Consider the following 25,236-nt stretch of genomic DNA (forward strand, 5'->3'; position numbering starts at 1 on the left):
TCTGGTTCTTGTCAATTAAATGAAAATTATTGTTTGTAAGATGTGATCCTTTTAAGCAAGAAAAAAAATTACAGACGATCTGGATCAGATTTATATAGTTAAATACAAAATACTCAACCCTGATTTGAGTAAACTGAGAAGTACCTTCATTTTACTAAACAGGAAAGAACGTATTCTCTTAACCACAGTTTCTATTTAAATATTTTACATCTAAAAGAGGGTAGATCCTGATCCTCTTTTCTCATATGCCAGTTTTTATTGGCATAGAGAAAATAAAACCCTATCAGTTGAAAAGCAAGGCCTTTCTTACAATGCTGGGACTGATCTCCAGGTCTAACTTTATGCAACGGGAAGTACCGTAGATCAGAAAGTTGATGGTAGTGTGTGTATAGGGAAGGATTATTGTTACTAAAAGATTAGGCCTTTTATGTAGGAAAACTCTGAATTCATTTTTTGAAGGCCAGTACCACAGAATAATGTGCTGAATCTTGCTTCTTTTTGTTTTTGACTGGCTTAAGTCATATTTTAACATTGCTACAGGTTTGTTTTTGGAGGGTGGTGCGTGCTTTACAATTTTTACCTTTCTACCTATCAGATACCAGATATGGTTATAAATGAGTAGGTGGTGCTGACTGCTGATCATAACCATCTCATGGTTATGTTGTTCTCTCATGTGTTCATTTCAAAGGAGTAAGTGGACATGGAGCAGTGATTCTCCGTCAGGGTGCCATGGCAACCTGGATCACTTTGAGCTCCTTTCAAGGGTTCTCTGGAGTGCCATGCAATGTTGGCACCATTAGGTGTGCAGACATCATTCATATGATAAACCCATAGATTTCAAATAGGAATCCAGAGTGCTCAAAATATTATAACCTACTGTGGTCTTTCTGAGCTCTTTGCAGCAGAAAAAACTGCTGTGTTATTTTTCCATAAACAAAAAAACGAGTAAAAACAAAGAGCTGGGAGTTTCTGAGGGGTGCCTCAAGTCTAAAAAAAGTTGAGAACCACTGGCCTAGAAAGTAAAGGGTATTAATATGACACTATTGCAATATTAAACAGGTAAACATGGCTTTAAATTCAGAGTATAAACACTTTGGCTTGCTTAGTACACTAAGAAATTAATGCCAAGGTCTGAACTGTATTGATAGGGACATGTCTAGACTGCTTCTTTGCTAAGCTTTAGGATCACCACCAAGAAACACAGCTCACCCTCATCCCCACCCTGTACATGCCACGTCCTGGGAATTAAGCAGTCTAGCTACTTCAGAGCAGCCCTCCACATGCAATACTAAGCACAGCTGAACCAGCCTAAGAGCATGTGATTAATGATTAGGACCACTGTGAATCAGCTACATAGCCTTGTTTGACCCAAATGGAGTGGGAGGGGGAGTGGGTGGGTGTGCTTCATACCAGTGCTTCTGAGCTCACAGGGGCATCATAGACACAAGCCATAGGATGTGATGAAAAGAGTTTTAAAAAAAAGCTTTTAAAAACTGAAATTGATAGGTCATACAAGACAAGCTCAATCAAATTTATCCACATCCTTTTGCTAGAAAGAAAATGTTTAGCTGGAGTTGCTTGTTCTGTCAGAGATCCTACTTCAGGGGAAAGAAGAGGTCAGTCCTGTTGTTGAGTTGATCGGTGTGATAATGGTTGTTACTTTTCCCGCTTTTGGCAAAACAGGCAGACACAAGGTGGGGAAAGAGGATGGGTAATAAAAGGGAAAGAAGTGCTTTTGATGTTCTGTAGCTATTCAGGTGCAGGCCTAGGTGTGACAGGTTAGCCATGAAAGCTGTTGTTCTAGCTTACTTCTCTAGTCTGGGACATCTGATAGCTGTGGTCAGGTCCCTCTTGTCCTGCTGAGCATGGCTGAATGTAACATCTCAACTAATTGTGCTGGTGTGGGGCAATACGGGTAGTCTGAGGCTCAGATGAAAATCCAAGAAAGAGAGAGCATGAGGAAGCTAGTTGGGGGCAAAGGATGAAGGATAAGCAGAGAAAGTTGCGCACAAGGGAAGGACAGACATGCAGGGTGCCAGGGTGGGTGTCCTGTGTATCAGGTTGGAGTCCTTGCTGGTTTCACTGGTGTCCCAACATCTCTGTCTCAGTGATCAGGGAATAGACAACCTTTTCATGTTTTATTGACTAATCTGGCCAAATTTCTGACAGCAAATTTAGTAGATTAATTTCTGGTCTCATACTTCTCCTATTTATCAAACAAGAATGTAATATAGTCTTTGGGTATTATCAGTAGGCCTTTTTGTTCAGACTAATTTCAATCTTTTAGTTCCTTCTCAGTACTCATTCTGTCAACATTCCTTGCTACAGGTTACTTTATATAGTTGTGGTCACAGTTGGAGTGGATTTTTTGACCCCCCCCTTATTAAAGTAGTGCTCAGAATCTGTTAAATCAGCCTGCTGCCTCTTGACTCCTTATACTGTACGTTTTTCAGCATAGAAGACCATTTTGCTAAAGATTTATGCAACACCTGCCACCATGAGGATGAAGTCTATTGATATTGCTACAATATAAAGAGAACAGTAACATGATTCAACATCCTAACTATTGGTTTTCAATATTGTATATAGATTTTGTTTCCATTAGTCAGGAATGTTTAGAGCTTTTCCCCCAGTCATTAATTTTGAAGGGATGAACAGGCATCATTTTCATATGATACTTATGAGAAAACCATCTTCTGACTATTCTGTGTGCAATGAGTACTTAAGACTTTTCTGTATTTGTGATCTTTAATTCATACATACAATTTAAATATCTCATTTTTGTCGATATGCAGGATTTTTAGTAGTTAAAAGAGTTGTGCTCTAAGCTATTGTTCCTTTCCCTACTGCTTTTTGCTGACACGGGCTATTTTTGCTGTTAAGGGAATAGCTGGTTCAGCTGTGTAAGGCATCTGATTAATTAGATAAATACAGTGATTTGTGAGCAGTTATAATAAAGCCTTGCAACAAGTAATAAGCTGCATCCTTTAAAGAAAAAGAAGTAATTCAGCAATGACTGCACTTGCGCAATTATAGGTATGGTCACTAGTATTGACTATTGTCCCATTATAATTGTGTCTATTTTCAATTGCTTATAACTTTCCCAGACTTTAACTGTTCAGGATTAAATATATTTTGAGAAAATTTAAGCTAATGTTTTTCACCTGTTTTCAAAAACTAGGCTAGGGAAAAATATATCCTTTTGCCCATGTTAAAAACTGGTAGCTTAGAAAGAAAAACAAACAAACCCAGTTCTAGCCCTACCCACCCCCCTGTCTCCATACTTTGGAACAATAACTTTAAAAGTAGGTAGGGCAGTAGGCTGTGTCTGGGACATGCCTTCTGCCATCCCTGTGAAAGTCTGTCAAAATTTGGCCAAGTTATAAACTCATGAAACACTGCAGTTTGTGCATGCTCAGGAGAGTTTTCTTAGCTTTAGCAGCTTCATTTATATTGGGAAGGCTCCAGGCTGTGGCTGACCAAGACTTTTACTGCTATTGCAGTTCTGGGTTGCTGTGGGCTGTGTCAAGTCTGGGCACCTGAACTGAACACAGAGGAGACTATCACCCACTCTCATTGATCCCCTGCTTGGCTTAGGCAGTATGGAAGTAAAGACTGAAATGCAGGGAGGACAAGAGCTGGACCTTTAGGAGAGTGGAAATAGAATGAAACACAAAGTCAAGCATGCAGGAAATGCTGAGACTGAAGTCTTGTGCTGGGGAGGCTAGGGCTTAGGGAGGCCAGAAGCTGCCTGCTCAAGAAGAATGGGGACAGGAGGAGGAGTTGGGATTGGCTGGGCAATGAGACTCAAATGGGGAATCAAGAGAAGAGTGAGACTAGTGGATGGGAGGGGAAAATTTAGACCAGTGTGTTTAAAGCTAGGCACATATATCATTATGATGTGGGTGATGATGTTGATGCCTAGAAATCCTAGTCATGGACCTGGACCTGAGTACTAGGCACTCAACAAAACTGACCTGATTTTCAGAGAAGATGCTGTGTCACAACTCCCGCAGAACCTTAGGTCCCTAGGCTGGAAGATACTGAATCAGACCACAGCATAACTTTCTTTAATTTGGCAAATAACAAAAGACTTTCTAGCAAGAAGTTATTAACAGTATTATAACTAGAGGTGCTAGATATGTAGGCCATTGTGGCTAGGTCTCTATCTAGCTTCACTGGGCATCTGTCTTAGGCAGCTGAACATGAAAGAAACTCCTACCCTAAGAAAGATGCAAGGCCTATTGCAATCAGTGGCAATACTGCCACTTACCTGAGTAGGTTTGAGATCAAACTCTGAATTATCAGAATACATGGTTATCACATATCACAACCATGTCTGATGTGCCTTCCCCATCTATACAGGCTGTGTCTATGACTTCCCACAGATTGGTGCCTTCCTCTTAAAAGTGTCCATGTGAGTTGTAGATTTATATACCTTCCATGCAGGTCCTACTCCTTGTCATGTCAACATCACAGAAAGAAAATGCATCCTACCAACATAGGCGGCAGAAGGCTGGGGCTAACAGGGCTTAGTCCCCCCCAAATTTTTCACGGCAGCAACTGACAGCAGCAATACTATGGTGCTGCCATCTCATAGTATCTAGTGTCACTCGGCATGCAGCTGCTCCTCCACCACAGCGTATAGCACCAGTACACACCAGCCCCACAACAGCCCTAAGGGAGGGAGGGGTGGGACTCAAGCAGGACTCAGCCCCCCTGAATAATATTTTACCCTTCTGCTTATATCTCCCAAGTTGAAATTAGTACGCTCTTTGCCTGAGTAAAGGTTACAGGACAGAGCCACTAAATCTGGAATTACATTTTTAAAAGGGAAAAATATCAAAAGGCCCCATTCTCTGCACAGACTGATTGAAGTATATTCTGCATAGAGAGCCAGCATTAGACTTATGTACTAGATAAGCCTCTCTTAATTCCTGAAGTTGACTTTGTTCCTCTTTATTGGTTTTACACCAGAAACTCCTGTGATGTAAGTGGTGTGAGAGCAGAATATGGCCCCATGCATAGGATACATTTTGGAAAGTGTTGGTCATATTTTTTCTCTTCAGGTACTTTCCTCTGAAAAAGAAGCAAATGCCCTTCCATAGCATGTTCTGGAAGCCAGGACATCAGGGAAGCTCAGCTCCCATTGTCAGCTCAGGTGTTTGGAAACTCTTTTAGCTTGGCTTGGTGCTAATCAGGTTTGTGCTGAACCATTCTCCTTAACATTCTTCCTCCATAAGCCTAACTCTCATCTCACTCAAAAATAGTTTAAATCAGGAGACACTCCATTAAAGTCAGTAAATAATATACTTCTCGGGGCCCCAGTTGTGCAAGATATTTAGTCAGAAGTATAACCGTAAGCCATAGGTAATCGCATTGACTTAAAAAGTCTGAGCCTGAAACATGTCACAAAGGTCTCAGAAAAGCATCTGAGAACTAAGGCTTGCATGCAAACATCCAAGGAGGAAAATCATGACCAGTGATTCAAAAATACATGAATGACTTTCTCTTTTAAAGGAAGACTACATTAATGACACAAGGTCAAGCTAAAAGTATTTTTACATGTCTTATCCACAGTGCTTGTGGTCAAACTTATGAGAGACTGTACATAGCCATAAATACAAGATACGGAATTTTGGGAGAACGTAAATGATCAGTTTGCTAGAAAATGATTCACCGCCTGTAATTTCTTCTGCATTTCAATTTTTCTTCTTTAAGAGTCTTTGTTTCAGCATGCAGTGGGGTGGTGGGACAGGTCAGGGAAGTTAGTTATGAATAGTCTGCCCAGCTATTGGAAAGTAATTTGTTGTTAGAAGCAAAGTTCTCAGCAGTCTTATTTGTTCAGTGAATGGCACCTGAATAGAGTGACTATTGGCAAGAATGAAATGCATTTTTCTTGTTTCTAAACTCCATGTGGTCATAGACAATGCACAGACTGATTGATTTGTCTTTGGCTCTGGAGCAAAACTGAGCTAGAGTCTCTCTGGAGTTTCTTGGTCTGCTGCTGTGCTTCTCTTGCCTGCATGTGCCCATAGATGCATTACTGTGAGAGATTGGTTTGAACCAAAATCCCAGGCCAAAAGATGCTTGTACTTTGGAATTTGAATCCAGATTCAAATTCTGTGATGTGAGCATGAGCATGTGAAGGAGTGAAACTAAGTCACCCACTCAGAAACCCTGCAGATCCACTAGACATCTTTACTTCTTCCTGGTGGTTCTCCCCTGCCCTCATTCCTCCTTCCCAGGCAAAATTTATTCTCTCTGCTTCAGTGTGGATGATGAAGCTATGTACCACAGCTCCTCAGTGATTCAATTGTGGTTCAGGCTTTTCATGCTTGTGGAGCTGAGTTAGCTTTAACCCTTACATGTGCCTCTGACTGTGCATTTGGTACTTTAGTAAGTACTAAATTACTGGGCATGACCCACTGGTGCATTACCCAGTGGCTCACAGTTATTTTTAGACTCTACGTGACCATAGCAACGAACTACAGCAATGTAGCTCATTGCTACAACAACATAACATCGGCATCGCACATTGTGCCCCTCGATGCTACGTTGCCATAGTGATGAGCTATGTCATCGTAGCTTGTCATTACAGCAACATAGCTTCTCATGTAGATGCACCCAATGTGGAGGACTCAAAAAGTGCTGTGCTTTCTTCTGTAGTGTAGCAATCAGGTATCAGAAAAACGAGAGAGAACCAAAGAATTTCAGTCTGATGGGGCACTCAAAGCTCTGACAATCAGGTTTGTCAAAAAGATGTTGGCATAACAGATGGGTGATGCTGTTCTTTAAAATCCAGTTTGGTCAGTGGCTAACATCAGCACTGTATTCAGTATCAAGGAATCAATCAGATATTACTGCAACATAATTTTAACTACTGTATCAGGGAAATACCAAACATGAGACAAGACTGGCATCAAAAAACCTTCCCAAGTTGAGACTGCTAATGTTAGCAACTTAAAAGATCAAATGTTAATGAATGTAATCTGAAAGCTTTAGAAGGTGTTTAAAGAGCAGAATCTAACCTCCTCTTCCTTTTACTCTTCTGCATCTTTGGTATTTATTTCTCATGAGGTTTTCTCTTTGATTTGTTTTTTTCTGTTCCTGGCCTAAATGGTGCTATGGTGGCAAACAAATAACTCAGCATAACCTACCAAAGCTGTGGCATGAGGTAACAATCAGAATGGATGACAGTGGAGAATACACAATCCTCCTTTGGAAAAAAAAACAGCTCTAGTCTGCAGTATAACTGTGTTGCATGACAGACAAAATCATCAGAGTGCAAAGAACTATAGAACATGTAAGACAATGTATTGATAAGGAAGATTGGTCTTCATTTCTCTCCAGCAAGACAGAAATATCTTGTTGCAGGATGGACTTCAACCTTATCAAAATCTACCACATAGAAGAGCAGGGATCAGAGAAGCAGGGAAGGTAGCAGGGGTGGGGAATCAACAGCCTGTGGCAGTGGCCGGGTCACAAGCACTTGGCCTACAACTCTGAAAGGTTGACAACCCCTGGCCTAAGTAGTTTCGAAATCTCATATTTAGCTCACTGATGTAAATGTAGATAGGAGTCATGTCTCCAATATGATATATATCAAGAGGGGGAAAAAACAGGGAATCAGACTGAACTGGAAGAGAGAACCAGAGGAATTCAGCCATATGCAGATTGCCAGCATAAAGCACATACCTCTCTTAAATGTGAGACAAAGTGATACAGAGGCTTTGTGTTTCCTTCTGTATAAGGTTATATTTCACCAGTGAGATAGACAGGATAATTCAAATGATTATTCCCTAATATCTCTGCTAGAAATGGCTGTAAGCATCAGGACTCTTAGTTTCAATGTAATGTAGAATGATAGCCAAGCCTAATATAAGGTGGTCTTTCAACTTGCGACCTTGCATAGGCCTTATTTTTAACCTAGTGTATTAAGTCCCTGAATATGCTTTCCTGCCCTAGAGCACCTAAGTTTTGTAATGCTCCCTGAATCAGCATTTTCAGAGCTAGTATTTCCTCCAGTGATTGCTGAGAGGTGTTGCTGATTGCTTACTCAGAGGGACATGCAGTCAGAAAAGGCTACGAGGGCTTTGGGTTTTGCCTGGCTGTCTGGCTTAAAGTTCTCCAGGAGCCAAATCCAGACTGAATGTCTGACATGCATTTCTCTAACTGATGTGACACCTGTCTTGCATGTTACTAGGGTCTTTTTTTTAAAAACTCAACCAATATGTTGAAATAAAGCACAAAAACATAAAATTCCTATGACACTTTATTCTGGTAAACATCTATTTAGTCTGATGTGCTGAAAAGAAAAGAAAGGACAATGGGGAAAGCATTTCACCAAACATAGACATCTTTTTGTATGGCTAAACAGGACAACATACTGCAAGGGTTTCTGATGCTGCAGAGGCAGGGGAGAATCCAGTGGGGTGTAGTGGTGCAGTTGCACCGTGATTTGATTCATGGTCCACCCAAAGTTTCAAACTGGCTGCCTGGCAGTGGCGGTGGTGGCGGCGGCGGCAGCAGCAGCAGCAGCAGCAGCAGCACTTCTGTTCAGGCAACAGTGAGGGATTCAGTTGATTGCATGGCTCATATAATCCATCTGATTTCTTCTAAACTCTTCATTCTACTGGTGTTTAATGACCTTGTTTCCTTTTTAATTGTCTTGATATTCTACAAATCCAGCTATCATTTCTTCTGCAGTTCTGCTCTCTGCTAACTGTTCCTAGTAATGTAGATCCTATTTCACAGACCTGCAGGCCATTTTTAACTCCAGCTAAAAATATTAACTCAGATGTGGAGATAACTTTCAGTGAAGCATTCACTGCACTGTCAAGGTGCTCACGAAGACTAGTTTTTGTTTTGTGAATCTGAAAAAGATGTACATTTAATTCTTATAACTACAGAACTAATGAAACAAAATCTTTTGATTATTTTGCCTAGTTTGTTGTGGTTTTGTACATATTATGTGATATAACAAATTAAGCCACATTCCAATAAAGTTATATTTGTTTTTGTTTCTATCTTAAACTGAACAGTATAGCCCCAGACTCCTGCCATATTGGTAAAGCTTTTAGTTTCTTTTTAACTAGAGAAAAATACGTGTTGTGTTATATGGCCCTCTGTACTGCCCATGCAAAGTGCTTCCTATCATCACTTGTCTCACAAAAGCAACCATAATCACAACTCTTCCTAACCGTACCACTAGGTAATCATCCTAGTGTTTTGGCTGATACACTGTTTTTGATATATTTGATTGATACACTATCTTCCACACTATCTGGCAGAAGGGGAACCCATGGAATAGCTCTTCATGTTCCACTTCTTCCCTTTAACTATAGAATATGGTCTAGTGGAAATAAGTTTAGCAGAGGAAAGAAGGAAAACTTCTCCCCCCACCCCCTGACATAAATCTGGCACTCAGTTCCTGACCTCAGACAAGTGACCTGATTTAACAGTGCACTTCAACTGCTTTATTCCCTTATGGCACCACGTAGCTAACTAGGTACTGTACTTATAATGGCCATCAATATTCTAGTAGCCAAGAATTTCACAAAGATTATCCTGAGTAGATCTGTGCAGTGGAAGATGTAATATTTTGCCAGTTTACAGATGGGGAACCAAGCTGCAGGAAGATTGAGTTAGCTCAAGGCCACCCAGAAAATTTGAGGCAGAGGTGAGAAGTTAACTCAGATAGAAAATCCAGTGTAGTGCCTTAGCCACCAGACTCCTTTCTTCCACTGGCCAGTTCTGCTGGATTTACAACTGCTTTGTTTTTCTGGAATGGCAAAAGCAGCTCAGAGGGGCATATAAATCTGTCTCTTTTTATCATTTAGATATCAGTCAGTCATCTTAAATTATCCTGTAGTGCCTGTCAACAATATTATAGAGATGACTGTGATGAATACTGTGCTTACGTTCACTCCTGAAACACCCAGTTTGGTTTTTGTAATCAGCAACCCTTAACAAAATGTAAAGCTTGGATGGAAAAACAGTTATAAATTCTTAGCACATCTTAGAAATATAGGGCCAAATCCTGAAGCCTTGTTTAGTAAGGGCACAGTTGAATAGAAGCCATGTCATAATTTAGTAACTGGCCCTGAAGATTTATACTGGGGTAAATGATGCAGTCATTTTTGAACAAGAAATCTCTGTGTGGGGATACTCACTTTGTCTAATTGACATTGTAGTCAGTGAAGTTCACTGACTTTTCCTAACTGAGGACTTGATCTGAAAACTATAATAAAGAATATCTCTCTAACCCACCAAGAAGAAGCTAACACAGAACATTAACCAGCAATCAGGTGTGAGGATGAAAAGCATTTGGGCTGGGGAATGGAAAGGAGCACTTGTTCACATGCCTGCAGTTTCCTAGTCTCTTCTAGCACAAATCAGGAGGAAGTATCATCAGATGTATGCTTTTTTCTGTCTCTCCATTCTCCTTATGGGCCTGCTTGGGTGTTACTCACCAGCAAACCACACATTCTTTCTTTATCATCAGGCAGCACTCGCAGTGACCCAGTCCTCTCCAACAGGGCAATATAGCACAGGGTAATAAAATGCAACTGCAGACCTGAGACACAAGCAGCAGAGGTACATCCACAACTTCATTCATGTTGCTCACTACTCCTTGTGGCTCCCTGTAGCCCAGCAGCACCACCTGGCTGCTGTGCAGCAGCACAACCAGCAGTGGGTGATGGGGACACAAGCACCAGCACCAGTGTGAAGGAGATGCCAGAATGGACTTGCAGGGGGCACCACCCTACTGTGAAACCAAGCCCATGGTTGTCTCCTGCCTTGGGCAACTGAAATTGGTGGTGCCTGGGAGTCAGGTCCAGCAGCCGGGGCCTTGTATCCCTTCTTCAGCCTTACACTGCTTGGGAGACTCCACTGCTTGTGGGAGAAGGTGTGTTGGTATAGCCAGCAGCCAGGGGAGTTAATGCAGCCTTCCCACTACAGCTGCCGTGGTCACCAGATCAAAGGTGGTAAGCTGCAGTGGTAGCTGCAACAGGGGGCTGAGAGAGGGTTCCTGCACCCGGCGGCTCCTCAGGGAACAAACTTTACCAGTTATGACTTTGCTTTTATGGTAATTAAATCAGCCAGCCTGCCCTCAAGCTGTCATTTCAAAGACTCTTGTGTTATGTGTTCTCCGATACCAGCTGGATCTTACATCATAGAAATATCTGTCCATCTGTCTAGCCCTGTGAGACTGTAATCCACCCTGATATCTAAGGCATGTTAAATAAAGTTGCTTACCATTGGCTTACTTTTTGTGCTTTGTTTATAATGCATAATGAAGCATATGTGGCGTGTATCGTTAGAGGCATGTTGTAGACGCTGCAGGGTTATAGCTGAGCACTTCGTGGCTGGAGTCATGATAACTGTGCAGGGCAGTCAGGCATGAAGCCTCTGGGGGAGCCAGCAGGAAACCTGTTCAGATACTGCACTTGCTGCACATTTTAAAAGGCACAGTGAAGGAGCCTGGCACACAGGCAGGTGGAGTGATGGCTGCCTTTCAGACATCCTTGGCCCCACACCTTGGAGGGGGAGGGGGGAGCATTAGCAACAGGTAATGTTGACAGAAGCTTCAGGCATTCTTTGAACTGCTACGCACCCGCTAGGTGAAAAGGCACCTAGCTATCACATGGTCCCATACTGTGGCACCAGCAAGTTTGCTATGGGTTATTTAGTGGGGGGGATAAAAAAAGGAAGTGAAACTGATAAAGCAAAATGATAGGTTTGATAACTAATGCCTTGCCAGGATGTAGTGCTGATCCTGTGGTGGTCATCTGAATGGGAATGTAGATTGAGCATGGGACTGGAAATTAGGAGAGTCAGGCTCTGTTCCTCGTTCTGTTGATAACTCATTGGGACACCTTGGCTCGGTTAGCTAGGGGCAAATAATTCTATGCAGAAGAAGACACAAGGATCCCTTCGTGCTAGTGTACACAGACAGTGCCCACCATAATGGCGCTTCCAGTAATGGGATGTGCAAAGGAGAAACACCAGCAGTTCTGGCAGTATTATTAGTCCTGGCAGTGATGGTTACCCAGTGGCCATCTTGTTTCTTCTACAGATGAATAGGGATCCTGGTTTTCTCTGATAAAAAATAATCCCCAATTTCTAAGATTTAAAAAAGTAATCCAAAATCCACCATTTCCTGTGATTAAAATGAAACACCATTAATATATAGATAGCTGTATAGTGGCATTTCATTTTGATTGTGGAAAAATGTGGATTTGGGGGTTGCTTTTTTTAAATCTAAAAATTGGAGGTTTTCTTTTATCAGCGAAAACCAGGATCCCTGCTGATGAATGAAGGCAAAAAATCTTCCAGGCTCTATTGCTTTGACGGTGTACTCTGTCTTCTTCCTGTTCAGAGCTTAATTTGGCACAAGTGAGTTCTGTGTCTCCATCATGCCATCTATAAAATGGCAACAGCAGTCAAGGTCTGCAGTTCAAGGTCTGTTTGTGAATAAGTGCAGAGCACTGATGCTGCTGTTCAGGAGAGAAACTTTCTGGTGCAGGCTCCTTGGGCTGGGTGAATCTGGTATTGCTATACAGGAGAACAAAGCAGAGGCTGAGGAAGGAGTGTCTCAGGTTTCTGCATAGATTCCCTCTGGCAAAGTAAGGAGACATACTGGCTGTGTGCTATGATTGTCCAGATTAGGTTTTTGTAGCCCAGAGGCTAATGGCATGTATTTCATTTCATTGTCAGTCAGGTTGAGAGGATGGTAAAATATTTGTTTTATTTTAATGCAAAGGCTGCTATGCATTGGCAACTGTCTCTTTTTAGAGCTAATATTTCAACTTAACTGCCCAGACCAGCAGCAGGTGAAGCCATCCTGTGTGCCCCTAACCTGTAGTGAAAGAATGTGTGTACAGTACAGTAAGTTACCTCCAATTCCTTTTAGGTTAGGATTTTAAACAAGAAGATCGATTTTAGCGATATTCAGTCCCGATGTGGTTCCAAGGATAACATCAAACATTCCGCAGGGGGAGGAAATGTAAGTAGAGATGCTATCTGAAAAGGCATCCTGACTGTGATGATCCACTTTGCACAACCCAGCCCTCCGTCTCCATTCTCCCAAACACTATTTTCCTTCTTGCTAATGTCTTACATCAGTCTGGTCTGGTAGTCTGTCAACCCTGCGTATTCAGTGGTGGGCTTCTGATCCTTCCCCACAGAGCACAGCAGATTTCGAGGACTCAGCTAGGAAAGTGGTAAGGCAGGACAAGATGGGTACTAAGTGCCACAAGAAAGCCAAGAACCTCAGGACATACAAGCAGCTGCATCTCTGATGGAGCACCAGAAAGGAGTCCAATAAGAAATGGGATCTGGCCTCAGGCCATGTATTTATAGAAGTAACAAGTATCCTTTTCACTTACTGCATTTGTCTCAAAATACAAGCTTCTTTCCTCTATACACAGTTTCAGAAAATGTCCAGGTGCCTACAACACATTTCAGCAATATGGTTTCATTCAAATTTGTTCACATTTCAAACCACTGGATGTACTAGGAGAGGTCAGGCCTGGTCATATTGGATATTTGCACATTTTAGGATTTCCCTGTAAAGGTAACCAAAAGACAGATAGCAAATTCTACCAGTGTGAAAGAGCTCAAGGTTGAGTACGTACTGTTGTAAGTCTTTGTCATCTAACTGTTAGATTTAGTCATCTGAAAGAGAGAGAGAGGAAAAATATAACTTCAGAATAAACATGGCTGAAAGAGGATAGGATCAACTGATACGTTGCTCCTTTTTTGCCACTGTATTCCAATCATGGCATTATTATTCTTACTTCAGCATAAATGGGAGTAACTCAAAGCAGGAAAACTGTGATTGCACATCATGTATACAGATCCAGGCTACCCTTAAACTAGCTAGTTTGGGTACTGACTGCACAGTAGCTGTAGCAACACAGAGTTCATAGTAGGCTACAAAAGCCTACATACATAAGTACTCTTTTGGTTAGTCTGCACTGCTCATTCATTAGCAGTCCCAAGCTAGCAAGTTTAAAACTAGCTCAGGGATGTTCTGCCTGGGCTGCCATCCTGCCTTTGACTGCAGTATAGTCAGTAGTGAATTGGGCTGAGAATTTAGTGTATTTATTTAGATAAGCCCAGGAAGAGATTTACATCTGAAAGTCCAGTTAAGCCATGTGAAAGGGTTGATATTAAAAGCCCTGATTTCCTGGAAACAAGCGAACAAGAAAGCATAAAAATATGAAGTAAAATTATGTGTGTCAAGCGGCACACCGTGCTTAAATGCTGCCTTTCACGCTGAGAGGAAAGCTCAGAAGCATTTTGGAAAATAACTCCGCCTGTTTATCTTCCTGACTCTCATTTTTCATTTTACTAATTAAAAGAGTTAACATAGCTCTGTCTGGTTCCTTGGTGGAATGGACACTTGCTGTTTAAATCCAGGTGTTTCCCTCCTTTGTGGCATGATCTGTTCTCTACTAACCATCTCTTCTTTTCCAGTGCTTTTCAAAGTTGAGTTTTTCCCTCCTGTGACTTTTTTTCATTCCTATAATGTATTTTGTATGCTTTTAACAGGTACAAATTGTAACTAAGAAGATAGACCTGAGTCATGTCACTTCCAAATGTGGCTCCCTGAAGAACATCCGTCATAAACCAGGTATTGCAGGAATTATTTGCACTAATGTGGCATACAGTGGGCCAAAACCTGCTTGCGCATCCCACATGCACGTAACCATTGTTTCAACTAACTTATCATGTAAGCAAGGCGAGAAGGATAAGTAGAAGTTCTCTGTATAGCTACTATAAGGTGCTAAGCACTCTTGCCTGTCCCAGGAAACCATGTGTGTGTGTATAGATAGATAGATATATGGATTTGAGTATGTACTTAGAATGCTTTTCTGGATAGGGACCAGTGCACTGAGCAGCCACAGCTCAAGCCCCCTAGCTCAAGATGATAATTGGTAGGTACCTGAAGAAACAGCAGAGACTCTGTTTTTAGTCCGTTGTTGACTATTGAGTGACTGCTTTCTGGAATGTTAATAGCTTTATTCTGATGTCACATTTGTTAATATGCCATGTTAATAATCCAAAACAAGTATTTGATGGGCCAGCACCATTCCTATAAGCTTTTTTTCCTTCAAAAAGTGCAGTACATTACACATATCTAATGTACAATTATCTAATATGCTGAACCTAGAAAAAATGGAACAGGATTTGATTTTCAAATAGGAAGTTTTAGCTGTACTTGAATATGTAGTAAAATCAGTCTTGATACAAGTAAACACTGTTCTTTTTCAGTTCAATGAAGTTACACATATATATACCAGATACTAAAGTGGTTGTAGCATAGTGGTAACCTGTGGGTCTTCATTTTATCACCTGTCTTTGCAGAAAATGTTATAAAAAGGTTTTTTATATTGTTTTGTTTTTTACTTCATGCATTGCAGTATATAAAATAAGGCCATATACCAGTGATACTATGTTCAAAATTTGCCATATATCTTCACATGATGTAGTGTATGGGTTTTTTTTCTTTTCTTTTGAACTGGAATATGTTTGCCACCGTTAATGCAGGGGTGCACATGTTTTTGTGGCTCTTTGATTAATACTGTCGTCATACCGGCTTCTCAGTCATAAGACCTGAGTGTCATTTCCTTGGGTATTTACATAGACATGCCTGAAAATTGGATGAGAACTATTTCAGATGTTCTGTATACTACAATAAACAATGCACACAACTTCTAATATACATTCAATAAAGAAAAAATATATATACAAATACACATGCACTTACACATATGTTTGAGTTTTACAGAGGTAGGTAAACTAATGAATGTATTCAGATGCAAACACTCCTTGGGCCTCTTAGTCCATATGCTCTGGCTAGGAGCACATATTGCATTTACCTTTGGATAAGTTGTGCCTGTATTTGTCCCGGGACAGAAATACAATATCCTGGGATTGGTGTGTACACATATCACCTTTGTGGTTAGGGTTTAGTGAGTGGCTGAACATAGTACCAGTTTTCTGCCATTGATTAAATAATGCAATCCCAGAATAACTGTACAGATGTTCTTTGTAATATCCCAGGATAAACTGTTACTACCTTTTATCCTGGAAACTTGTTTTTTTATTCATCCCAGAACAACAGTCATGGATACAGGATTGCATTTTGTCCCAGGATAAAATTGTTTATCCCAGGGTTAAGGTGACATCTGTCAGCAGCCTAAGAAAGGCATTACAAAAATGTTTAATATGTGAAAAACTGGTCATGGTTTGTAGTTGTTACTTAAATTATCCAAATGCAAATCAAAATAAGTTACTAGGGGCAATAATATTGAGATGTAATGTAAAAGAGCACTCATGACAGAAGTATGGAAACCAATGAAAAAAGCAGAACAGGTAAACCAGGTGCACTTCTTAACTATCGCTAATTATACAATTATAAAGAGATTAAGCTGAGAGGCAGCAAGTTCAAAATTAATACAAGTGAATATGTTTGTACACAGTTCAGAATTAATCTGTGTGAATCATTGCCAAAAAACATTATTGACTTAAATGTGCATTGCAGATGCTGTGCTGAGCGGCAGCTTAACACAGTGCTTCAGTTCATCCTTGTTCAGCAGAATACTTAAGCATATGCTTAAATCCAACTGATGTTAATGGGGTTTACATATGTACTTAAAAGAAGTGCTTTGCTAAACAGAGACCTGTGTGCTCATCACCTCTCTAAAACAAAAACTGACTAGTGGACCGGACCATATCAGTGGTGTGCTACAGCTTCTGTGCATGGTTCTATGCTTTCTTTTTTACTAAGACCCTCCCTCTGCAAGTGCAGGTAAAAGTGCAATAGGTTCTAATGTGTGAACCACACAATTGCGCCTCCTGCCATGCCACACATGCAATTGTACGATTGCACATTAGATCCCATCGCACCACATCTCCAGTGCAGGGAAAGCCTGGGATCATGATCCTGGGCTTCCTCTGCACCAGCTGCTGCAGCTGTGAGCCCCACAGTTGATAGGGCTCAGCAGGGCTCACAGCACTGTTCCCATGTGCTGTTCCTGCTGTGAGCCCTGCATCTCACAAGGCTCACAGCAGGGGCAGAGTTCTTCCGGCTGCCACCACTGTGTGCGCTGCCACCACTGTGTGCCAAGGATGCTTACGGGGCAGACGGTATTTTCCCCACTGTAAGACCCACAGCTAACAACCCTGCCAGCACTGTGAGCCTTGTCAGTTGTAGGGCTGGCAGCAGGTGGTTCTCCCCTGTGGCTGGGATCCCCTCGGTCGATGGGGCTCCCAGCACCAGGGCCTGGCTGCACATTCAATTAATGCCATAATTAGAACAGGATACAAAGTTACTGCAGGCTTTTTGTGGAATAACTTTGTAGCTTATTGTTTGTTTCATCATAGCATTAGTTGATTCAACATGTAGCGGGATCACAACTTAAGGCATGTTTACCTGGTTAATCACATTTTACACATGTAATGTGTAGAGAGGACCTAGTGTAAGAGCAGATTGTTTCCTTAAATAGCTACAAGGACCAATTAATGCCATTGTGCCCTTAGGTTAGAGTTTAAGGATTTGGATTTCTAATACACGGTGTATTGGAAATTTAAAAATAGGACTGTTTTCTTAATTTTCATTTTCTTATATAGGTGGGGGACGTGTGAAAATTGAAAGCGTGAAGCTGGATTTCAAAGAAAAGGCTCAGGCTAAAGTTGGTTCACTTGAAAATGCTCACCATATACCTGGAGGTGGTAACATCAAGGTAAGTAGTCATCAGCAATGATATAGCCGCCACATTTTGGTAAAGCAACTTCTCCATTTCAGAGTAGACTTTGGCTAAAATCAGCGATGACATGCATGGAGGTGTAAGTTACACAGAATGTACAGATGTGCAAAGGAGATGGAGGAGGGCATGGAGCAGGAAAAGAAGTTTGCAAGAGAATACAAAATAGTTTTGTTTGTTCCCCTCAGGCTGGAAACAGAGACTCCCGGTTACTGATCTTGCTAACACTTAGAGTGCAGACAGAAGTGACAGTTTTTGCCTGACCTGGCCACAGGAAGCAGTTTATAAGTGTGACCAAACACAAGTGCAAGGCTGCAAAAATGGATGATTGGGTGAAAATCTGACCCCTCATTGCATGCTGTGTTAGATAAAGATGTTCCAAAATGTAGCATCTTTTGTAACTTGTGTCTGCAGAGCTCTCAGCTTGTTGCTGTTTTCAGATCAGGAGGGGGAAAAGGGAGAAGGGGGAATTCAGTCTGAGGGTTTTTCAGGCCCCCCTCCCCACCCGGAGGGTTGGGCAGGTGTATTGCAGCTTCGCCTGAAGGTAGGGAAGCTCCAATTCACCCACCCTTCAAGATGAGCTGGGGAGTCTCAAGAATGAGCTCTCTCCACTGCCTTTTCCCCCTCCCATTCTGAAAACAGTGAGCACTGGCAGAGTGGCCATTGCTATGGGAATCTGGCTGCAGGCTCCCAGTCCCAGCTAGATTCCCCTCTCCCTTGGAACCAACAGTGAACTTGTGTTTGGTCTGCAGTAACGTTGTAACTCAAAGCACTTTGCAGAAAGGTTTTGAGTTACAGCTGGGAGCTGCATTTCTGTCTGCACCCCCAGTGCCCTTCTCTTTCCCTGACTGAACTTCATCCTATCTTCAGACCTCTACCTTAGCTGCTGCTCCAAATCCTCTGTGAGCTTTTAATCAATATAGTAATCTCTGGTGGCCCTGATACATTTGCTGCTTTCAAATGTCCTATGTTCCAGGGCTTTCCCAGACCAGTAGAAGTGGGGAACTTCATTGCAGGGCTCTGATCCCCAGGAACTGGGTAGATCCTAGCCTTTATTTTATAAAATGTCAAGAAACTAATGTGAACCTTGAGAATTTGGGGTTTGGTTTGAAGTTTTGGCTGGAACTCAGGCTCATATTTGTTCTTGCTAATTAAGTTAACCCATATACTAGACACATCTGGTTACATAAAACTTGCATTGAATCAGCGGGATGTCCTACTGGTATAAAAATGAGAAGGGTTTTCAGTAAGATGGAGGCAAATTTGAACACTTTACCTGAACTCCAATTGATTCCAATGGCAACTGAGTGCCTAACTCCCCTGGGTGCCCTGGAAGATCTCAGATTGACTGGTACTGAGTAAATAACTTAAAACAAAAGATTCCAGATATATTAGCTTGTATTTGATTCCATTTAACCATGTTCATGTGCCATCTGTGTTGACTTCCTACAAAGTTTGGAACAACCAGGCTAATGGACACAAATACTTGCTAAGGCAGTGTACATAAAAAGCATATTTACATTCATTCTGGCAGGTTTACATTCTGCCTGAAGGATCATCCTATTGGAGAATTGAAACAATATCATATGACCAACCACAACACACCAATACAGCTCAAATTGGGTGAAACTCACCTCTGATCTGCTGGCCTAGCTTATGGTGTGTGCATACCCAAAGTCTCACATATGCTTGTTAAATGAGGTTGAAATGGGACTTAGTAGCAATTAGGCCTTGTGCTGACTGTGCCCAGGGATGAATTTCAGCCATAGCATATGTTGAATATTCAGGGACATGCCTGAGTTCAATTATTTTCAGGTCTTTCTTTTCCTTTGCTTAAAACGAACAAACAAACCCCTCCCCCCCACAATCTCAGGCCAAAAATATAAATATTTCATAGATCAGTGAGCATATGATGACCTCATAGATTTTCCAGTAGCAGAAATAAGGTTATGGGAGGGGTTTTCAAGCCTGCCTAAGGAAGTTAGATACCAGAATCTTATGGAAAGTCAATGAGAACTGGGTGCCTAACTCCTACTGCCAAGCACTGCTGGATATTGTGGGTAGGACTGCGTTCATAGGACTGCGTTCATGTTCTTCTAACTGAAGTATTCAGTGATGGCAGCTACAACCAGGATACTGTACATCATCATACTAGCAGATGTTGAGGCCTCATAAGTGCCACTGACCTCAAGCACCACAAAGGGCACTGGGAACTGGAGAATGGCCTCAGAATAAAAAGGTGGAATAATGTATGAATGAGAAAACTGTCCCTAGAGAAAGCAGGCATTGAAATGCATTTGACAATGGAGAACCCACACTCTTTACTCAAAAACAAATGTTTAAAGGCATTACTTTTCTTGAACAGATTGACAGCCAGAAGCTAAACTTCAGAGAGCATGCTAAAGCCCGTGTAGATCATGGGGCTGAAATCATTACGCAGTCACCGGGCAGATCCAGCGTGGCTTCTCCTCGCAGACTCAGCAATGTCTCATCCTCTGGAAGCATCAACCTGCTTGAATCCCCTCAGCTTGCTACCCTTGCTGAAGATGTCACGGCAGCCCTAGCTAAGCAGGGCTTATGAATTTGCTTCATTTAGCAGTGTATGAAGTAATAATATTTAGGCATGAGCTCTTGGCAGGAATGGGCTCAGAGCAGGTGTTACATTCATTCTTTACCATGTCTAAAATTAAGTCACATCCCAAGACTGTAGTAACTATACAATAAAAAAATGAAAAAAATAGATACAAAAATTGGCCTGATCTCCATTTACAGCAGGAAGACACTGGCTTTACATGGGTATACAATCAAAGTATGTTATATTGGACAATTATTGTTGCTCTGCTCTGTCTTGCATGGAGTACCGTACTATGATAAAATGCATTTTTACCTTTCATGTGCCTGAAGGCTGTCCACCTCTTTCTGAAGAGCCTTGTTAATATCCCAAGTTGCTCATTTCACTGTTCTGTTGATAGGTGGGAGAAAAAAAAGTTGCCCACTGTAATTTATTACAGGTTAAATTAAACTGAAAAATCCACTTTTCAGAAGGAAGGGCATATAAAGAAAATCAAGTTTAATTAAAGTGTTATTTTGTATAAATGGGTAGAAGAAAGATTGAATTAAGTTATTAACATTTTTGGGCCTGGTTAACCCTGTCAGTGTATAGCTGATTCCAATAAATTATTTAACTAATAACTAAAAATAGTAGTTGAAAAACACTTGAACCATGCTTGAGGAAGTGACATGGAAAAGCTATCGAAAGGGAGCACTTCCATTCCAATGGACTTGTGTCTGATTAGAATGTTGGTTAAGCGGCTAGATTTGTGTACACACTACCGGTTTCACATCCTTTCCATCTGTTTGATACAGTATTATAGATATATATATTTCTCTGTGGCCATTTGTGATACGCCCTCATATACTTGAATATTATACTTCTTTATTCACAGTATCTGTGTCTCTTGCACCCTTTGGTGTTGCAATTTTAGGTATGTAAAAGTAGATGTTAGCAGGGTTTTTTTCCCTATTCAGAAAAATACATTAAAAAAATGACAAAAATTTTAGCATGAATTGCTTTCTGTAACAACTAAAAGCCGTGACCCTGTTTTAGTGCCAGATGCAAGTCTCTTCTGTGATGCTAGAAAAATAATTCCTTCCCTCCCCTTTTTCTTCACCAAGACTGATTTTGTGGGGTCCAGATGTTTGTAAAAGGGTCTCCAAAGAGGTGGGTTTAGATTTTGGATTTTTAAAAATCCAAAAATAGTTTGGTTTTGGCATTTTTTAAAATTCCTGTAGTAACAATGAATACTGGATTTATTTATTCTTTTTTCTTTTGCTAAAGTTGAAACACAGAATAAGAGTATTAGGGTGTCATTCTAGTCCTTCAGTGATGTCTTATGTATATGATCAAGTGCTCAGTAATAAGCACTGTAGAACATGCCTATAAATTATAATAAATAAATTAAATAAATAAATAAATAAATAAAATAAACATCCTAGACTGGGTCACTATGATGACCGGATAGATAATAGGGTATCTTTAAATCTGAACCAAGTGAGATTATATTGACTATAAAAAGTATAAGACAAAGTGTGAATTAAAAGAAAAAGGCAGAGAGAGATAAACATCACACCTAATGGAGTTACTTGTAAGAATTCCAGTGCTACCTTATGGACACTAAGAAAACACTGAAGGTAATATGGTACTATTATTCATCAGTGGATAATAATCTGCTGATGTTATATATAATAGACATTATGAAATGACCAGTTTACACACTTGCAGAATGGTGTTTTCCTTTTGAAATCTCCAGATAACATTTGCACAGTTAGTTAAGCTACACATGAACCATGAGTTGCAAGCTTTTGAGTATTCTATCTGTTCTTTTTACTTCTTATTTGTACATGAATGTGTGGATCAGGGACTGATCTGAAAAGATGCATAGTCAGAGAAGATTTTTTATCTGTGGAGAAGAATTGTTATAATTAATAGAACAGGATGCCACATAATTAAATTCAGGTAGAAAACTACAAATATTAACAATAAATGTTTGAGGTGTATGAAGATTTTAGCTAAGCAATTCCCAAAAGTATGAAAATTAATTATTTAGCTAAAACTCCAGGTACCTTACTGACAGTAAATTCTTAAATACAACTGTACGTCACACTTTAACTCTGCAAAAAGCTTTTTCACACTACAAAGTACCTAATGCTGTTTAGAAATCTGTAATTTTATACAAAAGCAAATGAGCTTAGACATCAAGTTACATACATCAAGAGGATTCTGGCTTCTGCCTTGCAGTTTCTGTACTGATGTTTAGAATAAGCATAAGAATTGACATGGAAATATTGTGCCATGTGGTATAACAAAATCCTTTGCCATTTTTTAAAACAAAACGAGATGGGAAAACAGTATTTTTGAACATGTTGCTGTGTCTGTAGCATCAGTTAATGCAAATTAGCTTTGCACTTTTTTTATTATGTGTTTTGCCAGTGTTAGAGAGAAACTAAGGTACTGCTGAACCTCACCTTCATTGCAGCTGAGCACCAGCAAGGCAGAACAGTGTTTAACCTTCAACTTAAGTATTTTCATTCTCCTTTTAAAATTAACATACTATAAATCATTAACTTGAGTCAGTACATAGACAACATCCAAAGTTAGATTGGTGCGATACACTTGGTTACTTACTTCATGCATTGAAATGAGCTTCCTTGTCTTAATTCAGGCAGAGACCTTGTAATCAGTAACTGTCCTTCCATGGAAAGCATTCTAGATCTTTTGTGGAGTTAAATGAAGATAAAAGAAATGAAGAGTTTTCACTGTTGAATAAAGAGCAGTTGTGTTACATGACTCAAGGTGTTCATTGAAAAAGCTCCTCAAAATCTTAATTTCTCAAGAAGAATGTTGTTGTGTTAAAAAAAACCCAACTTTGTAAGCATCTGATGCCCACATTGAAAAGAAAATATATCCAAGATTCTAGAAAGTACATCTTTAATATTTTGATTCTACTGGTAGGTATAGCCAGTCAGTGGTATCTGAGACCAAACTTCTCTCTATTTGTAACAATACATCATCCAGGGAAATTGAACACTTAAATTGCACCAAGTTGGATAGCAGTAGAATGACCAAAACTGAATATATCTTTTGAGTGATGAGAGTAAAAAAGGCGCTCCTTAAGAATTTCTGCATCTGCAAATTTCTGTTTGTATGTAATCACAGGCAGGAAGAAATCAGCAGAAGTCGAATAGATCTTTGTCCAGTACCATTAAAGGAAAGACTAATAATGATGAGGAAAATCATGTGTCCACTAGATTACACATAGTTTCACTGTACAGCACTAAATGGTATTATCCATTCAAATATGTTAAAGTACAGTAGCAACATTCCTTTCCTCATCGTGACTGCTTGCAAATGTATACAAATTTGCCTATCTACGTGACCCAAAAGGAGTCAAAAAGCAGTCATTGTGGACAACCACATACAAGATGTGCTGGACTAAATAATGTTTGGAACCAAGTATGAATGTCCCTTCAAAGACACATGTCTTGAAGTGTAGATCACTTTTGCTATATAAAATGAAGATAGAATTTTAGCCTAGGTGAGCACAGAGCTCACTTGTTAGTAATCTCACTCAAGTAATTCCCTCTGCAGGAAAATGAATAACTTTCACACTTGGAAAAGTCAAGCATAAACACCACTTCAACTTTAGCAAAGAGAAAAAAAAGGAAACATATTCTGTATGCTGGGATTTCAAGGAATACAGTCTGCTGTTACAAACCTGTGTTTTTTTCTGATAATTCTAGAGCCTGTTACCATAAAGAGGCATTTCTTGAATGGCTGGTGGTAGTTAGTTCATGTTTTTCAATCCAATTTGCAATTGTATTTGTTGCTGTATAGTGATTGTTTTGCAAAATAAAATTGCTTGTCATCTAACTGCTTGTATCTGTCTCTTCTTTTTGAGATGCAGGCTCTTCTCATTCATTCGTTATACAGCACTACATTACTCGTAAGAAAATATCATATCATATATCTGCTGCCATGGCATATATGAAATCTCACTAAGAGGAGTCAGTAGCCATAGGGGCATGTTGTGTCTGTCAGCTACTCCCCATAATTTGTTCCCAAAGAAGTCAGTTTGCTTTTTGATTCTAATTGGTGTTTGTTTGTCGTCCCCCACCTTGACTCCACCTCCCTCCCCCCCAATCTGTAGGGTGATATTTCCCTGTCATAACCTTATTTGCCCTGGAAATGTAACTCAAATACTTGCTTTACTTTCTGAATTAGCCAATGCAGCTACCTAGAAATATAACTGATCTCATGAGTAGCTCAGCTTTCCTTTTTTCTTCATATTTTTTTGTAAGAATTGAATGCAAGTGAAGGTGTCCCTGGAGGTTGGAGTCATCTGTTTCCCCACAAAATATGTGCAGCACAGCTAGCGGCTATAATTTCTCTTACAGCGCACCTACCATATACCAGAGACCTCAAACCTGACTGGGCATGGGCATGTGCTTCAGTGGACGGGTATAACCTTTTAAACGCTAGTGTCTCTGAAGTGGCATCTATTAATGCCAAGTTTGGTCGTATCTCATGGCCACTTGCTTACTGGGAACAGGGCTGAAAACCGTTAAATCATTTTTATATATCTGTTTTCTTTACAAAGTAAAGAGTGGCATTGGCATCCTCATACGCTCTGCTGAAAAGAAAAGCCCAGCCAGAAATTTGTCCCTAAGAGAATGTCAACCCCCTAATATGTTCTTGTTTGTTTGTGCACTTACTTAGATCTCAAGCTTATTCAAACTCCTCAGTAAGGCATGCTTATCCTTGCCAAGAGGTTGCTGCTGAGAACATGCCGCCATAAATCAGCCTTGTTTTCTTCTAAACACAAGCATACACATGTTGAAAAAACAAGTGCTGAATCATGTTTGCTTTCTTGTGTTCCTACTGTGAATGGGCATTCTC

General features: G+C 40.5%; 1 protein-coding gene across 18 annotated transcripts in view; it reads left to right on the forward strand.

Moving 5' to 3' along the window:
• MAP2 (microtubule associated protein 2) overlaps nucleotides 1-24,210 on the forward strand; it is a 364,315-nt gene extending 340,105 nt beyond the window's left edge. For 13 of the 18 annotated variants that reach the window (XM_019553948.1, XM_019553947.1, XM_019553955.1 and 10 more), the window contains 4 exons: nucleotides 12,920-13,012; nucleotides 14,563-14,644; nucleotides 17,647-17,759; nucleotides 20,146-24,210. In XM_019553948.1, coding sequence (XP_019409493.1) covers nucleotides 12,920-13,012; nucleotides 14,563-14,644; nucleotides 17,647-17,759; nucleotides 20,146-20,361 — 504 coding nt within the window. In that variant the 3' untranslated portion in view covers nucleotides 20,362-24,210. The remainder of the gene's footprint in view (nucleotides 1-12,919; nucleotides 13,013-14,562; nucleotides 14,645-17,646; nucleotides 17,760-20,145) is intronic. The other 5 variants (XM_019553954.1, XM_019553959.1, XM_019553964.1 and 2 more) reach the window with 1 other exon arrangement.
• Nucleotides 24,211-25,236: the final 1,026 nt, after the last annotated feature.

Source organism: Crocodylus porosus, unplaced genomic scaffold (genome assembly GCF_001723895.1).
Source record: "Crocodylus porosus isolate Cpor-Errol unplaced genomic scaffold, CroPor_comp1, whole genome shotgun sequence".
Classification (NCBI taxonomy): Eukaryota; Metazoa; Chordata; order Crocodylia; family Crocodylidae; genus Crocodylus; species Crocodylus porosus.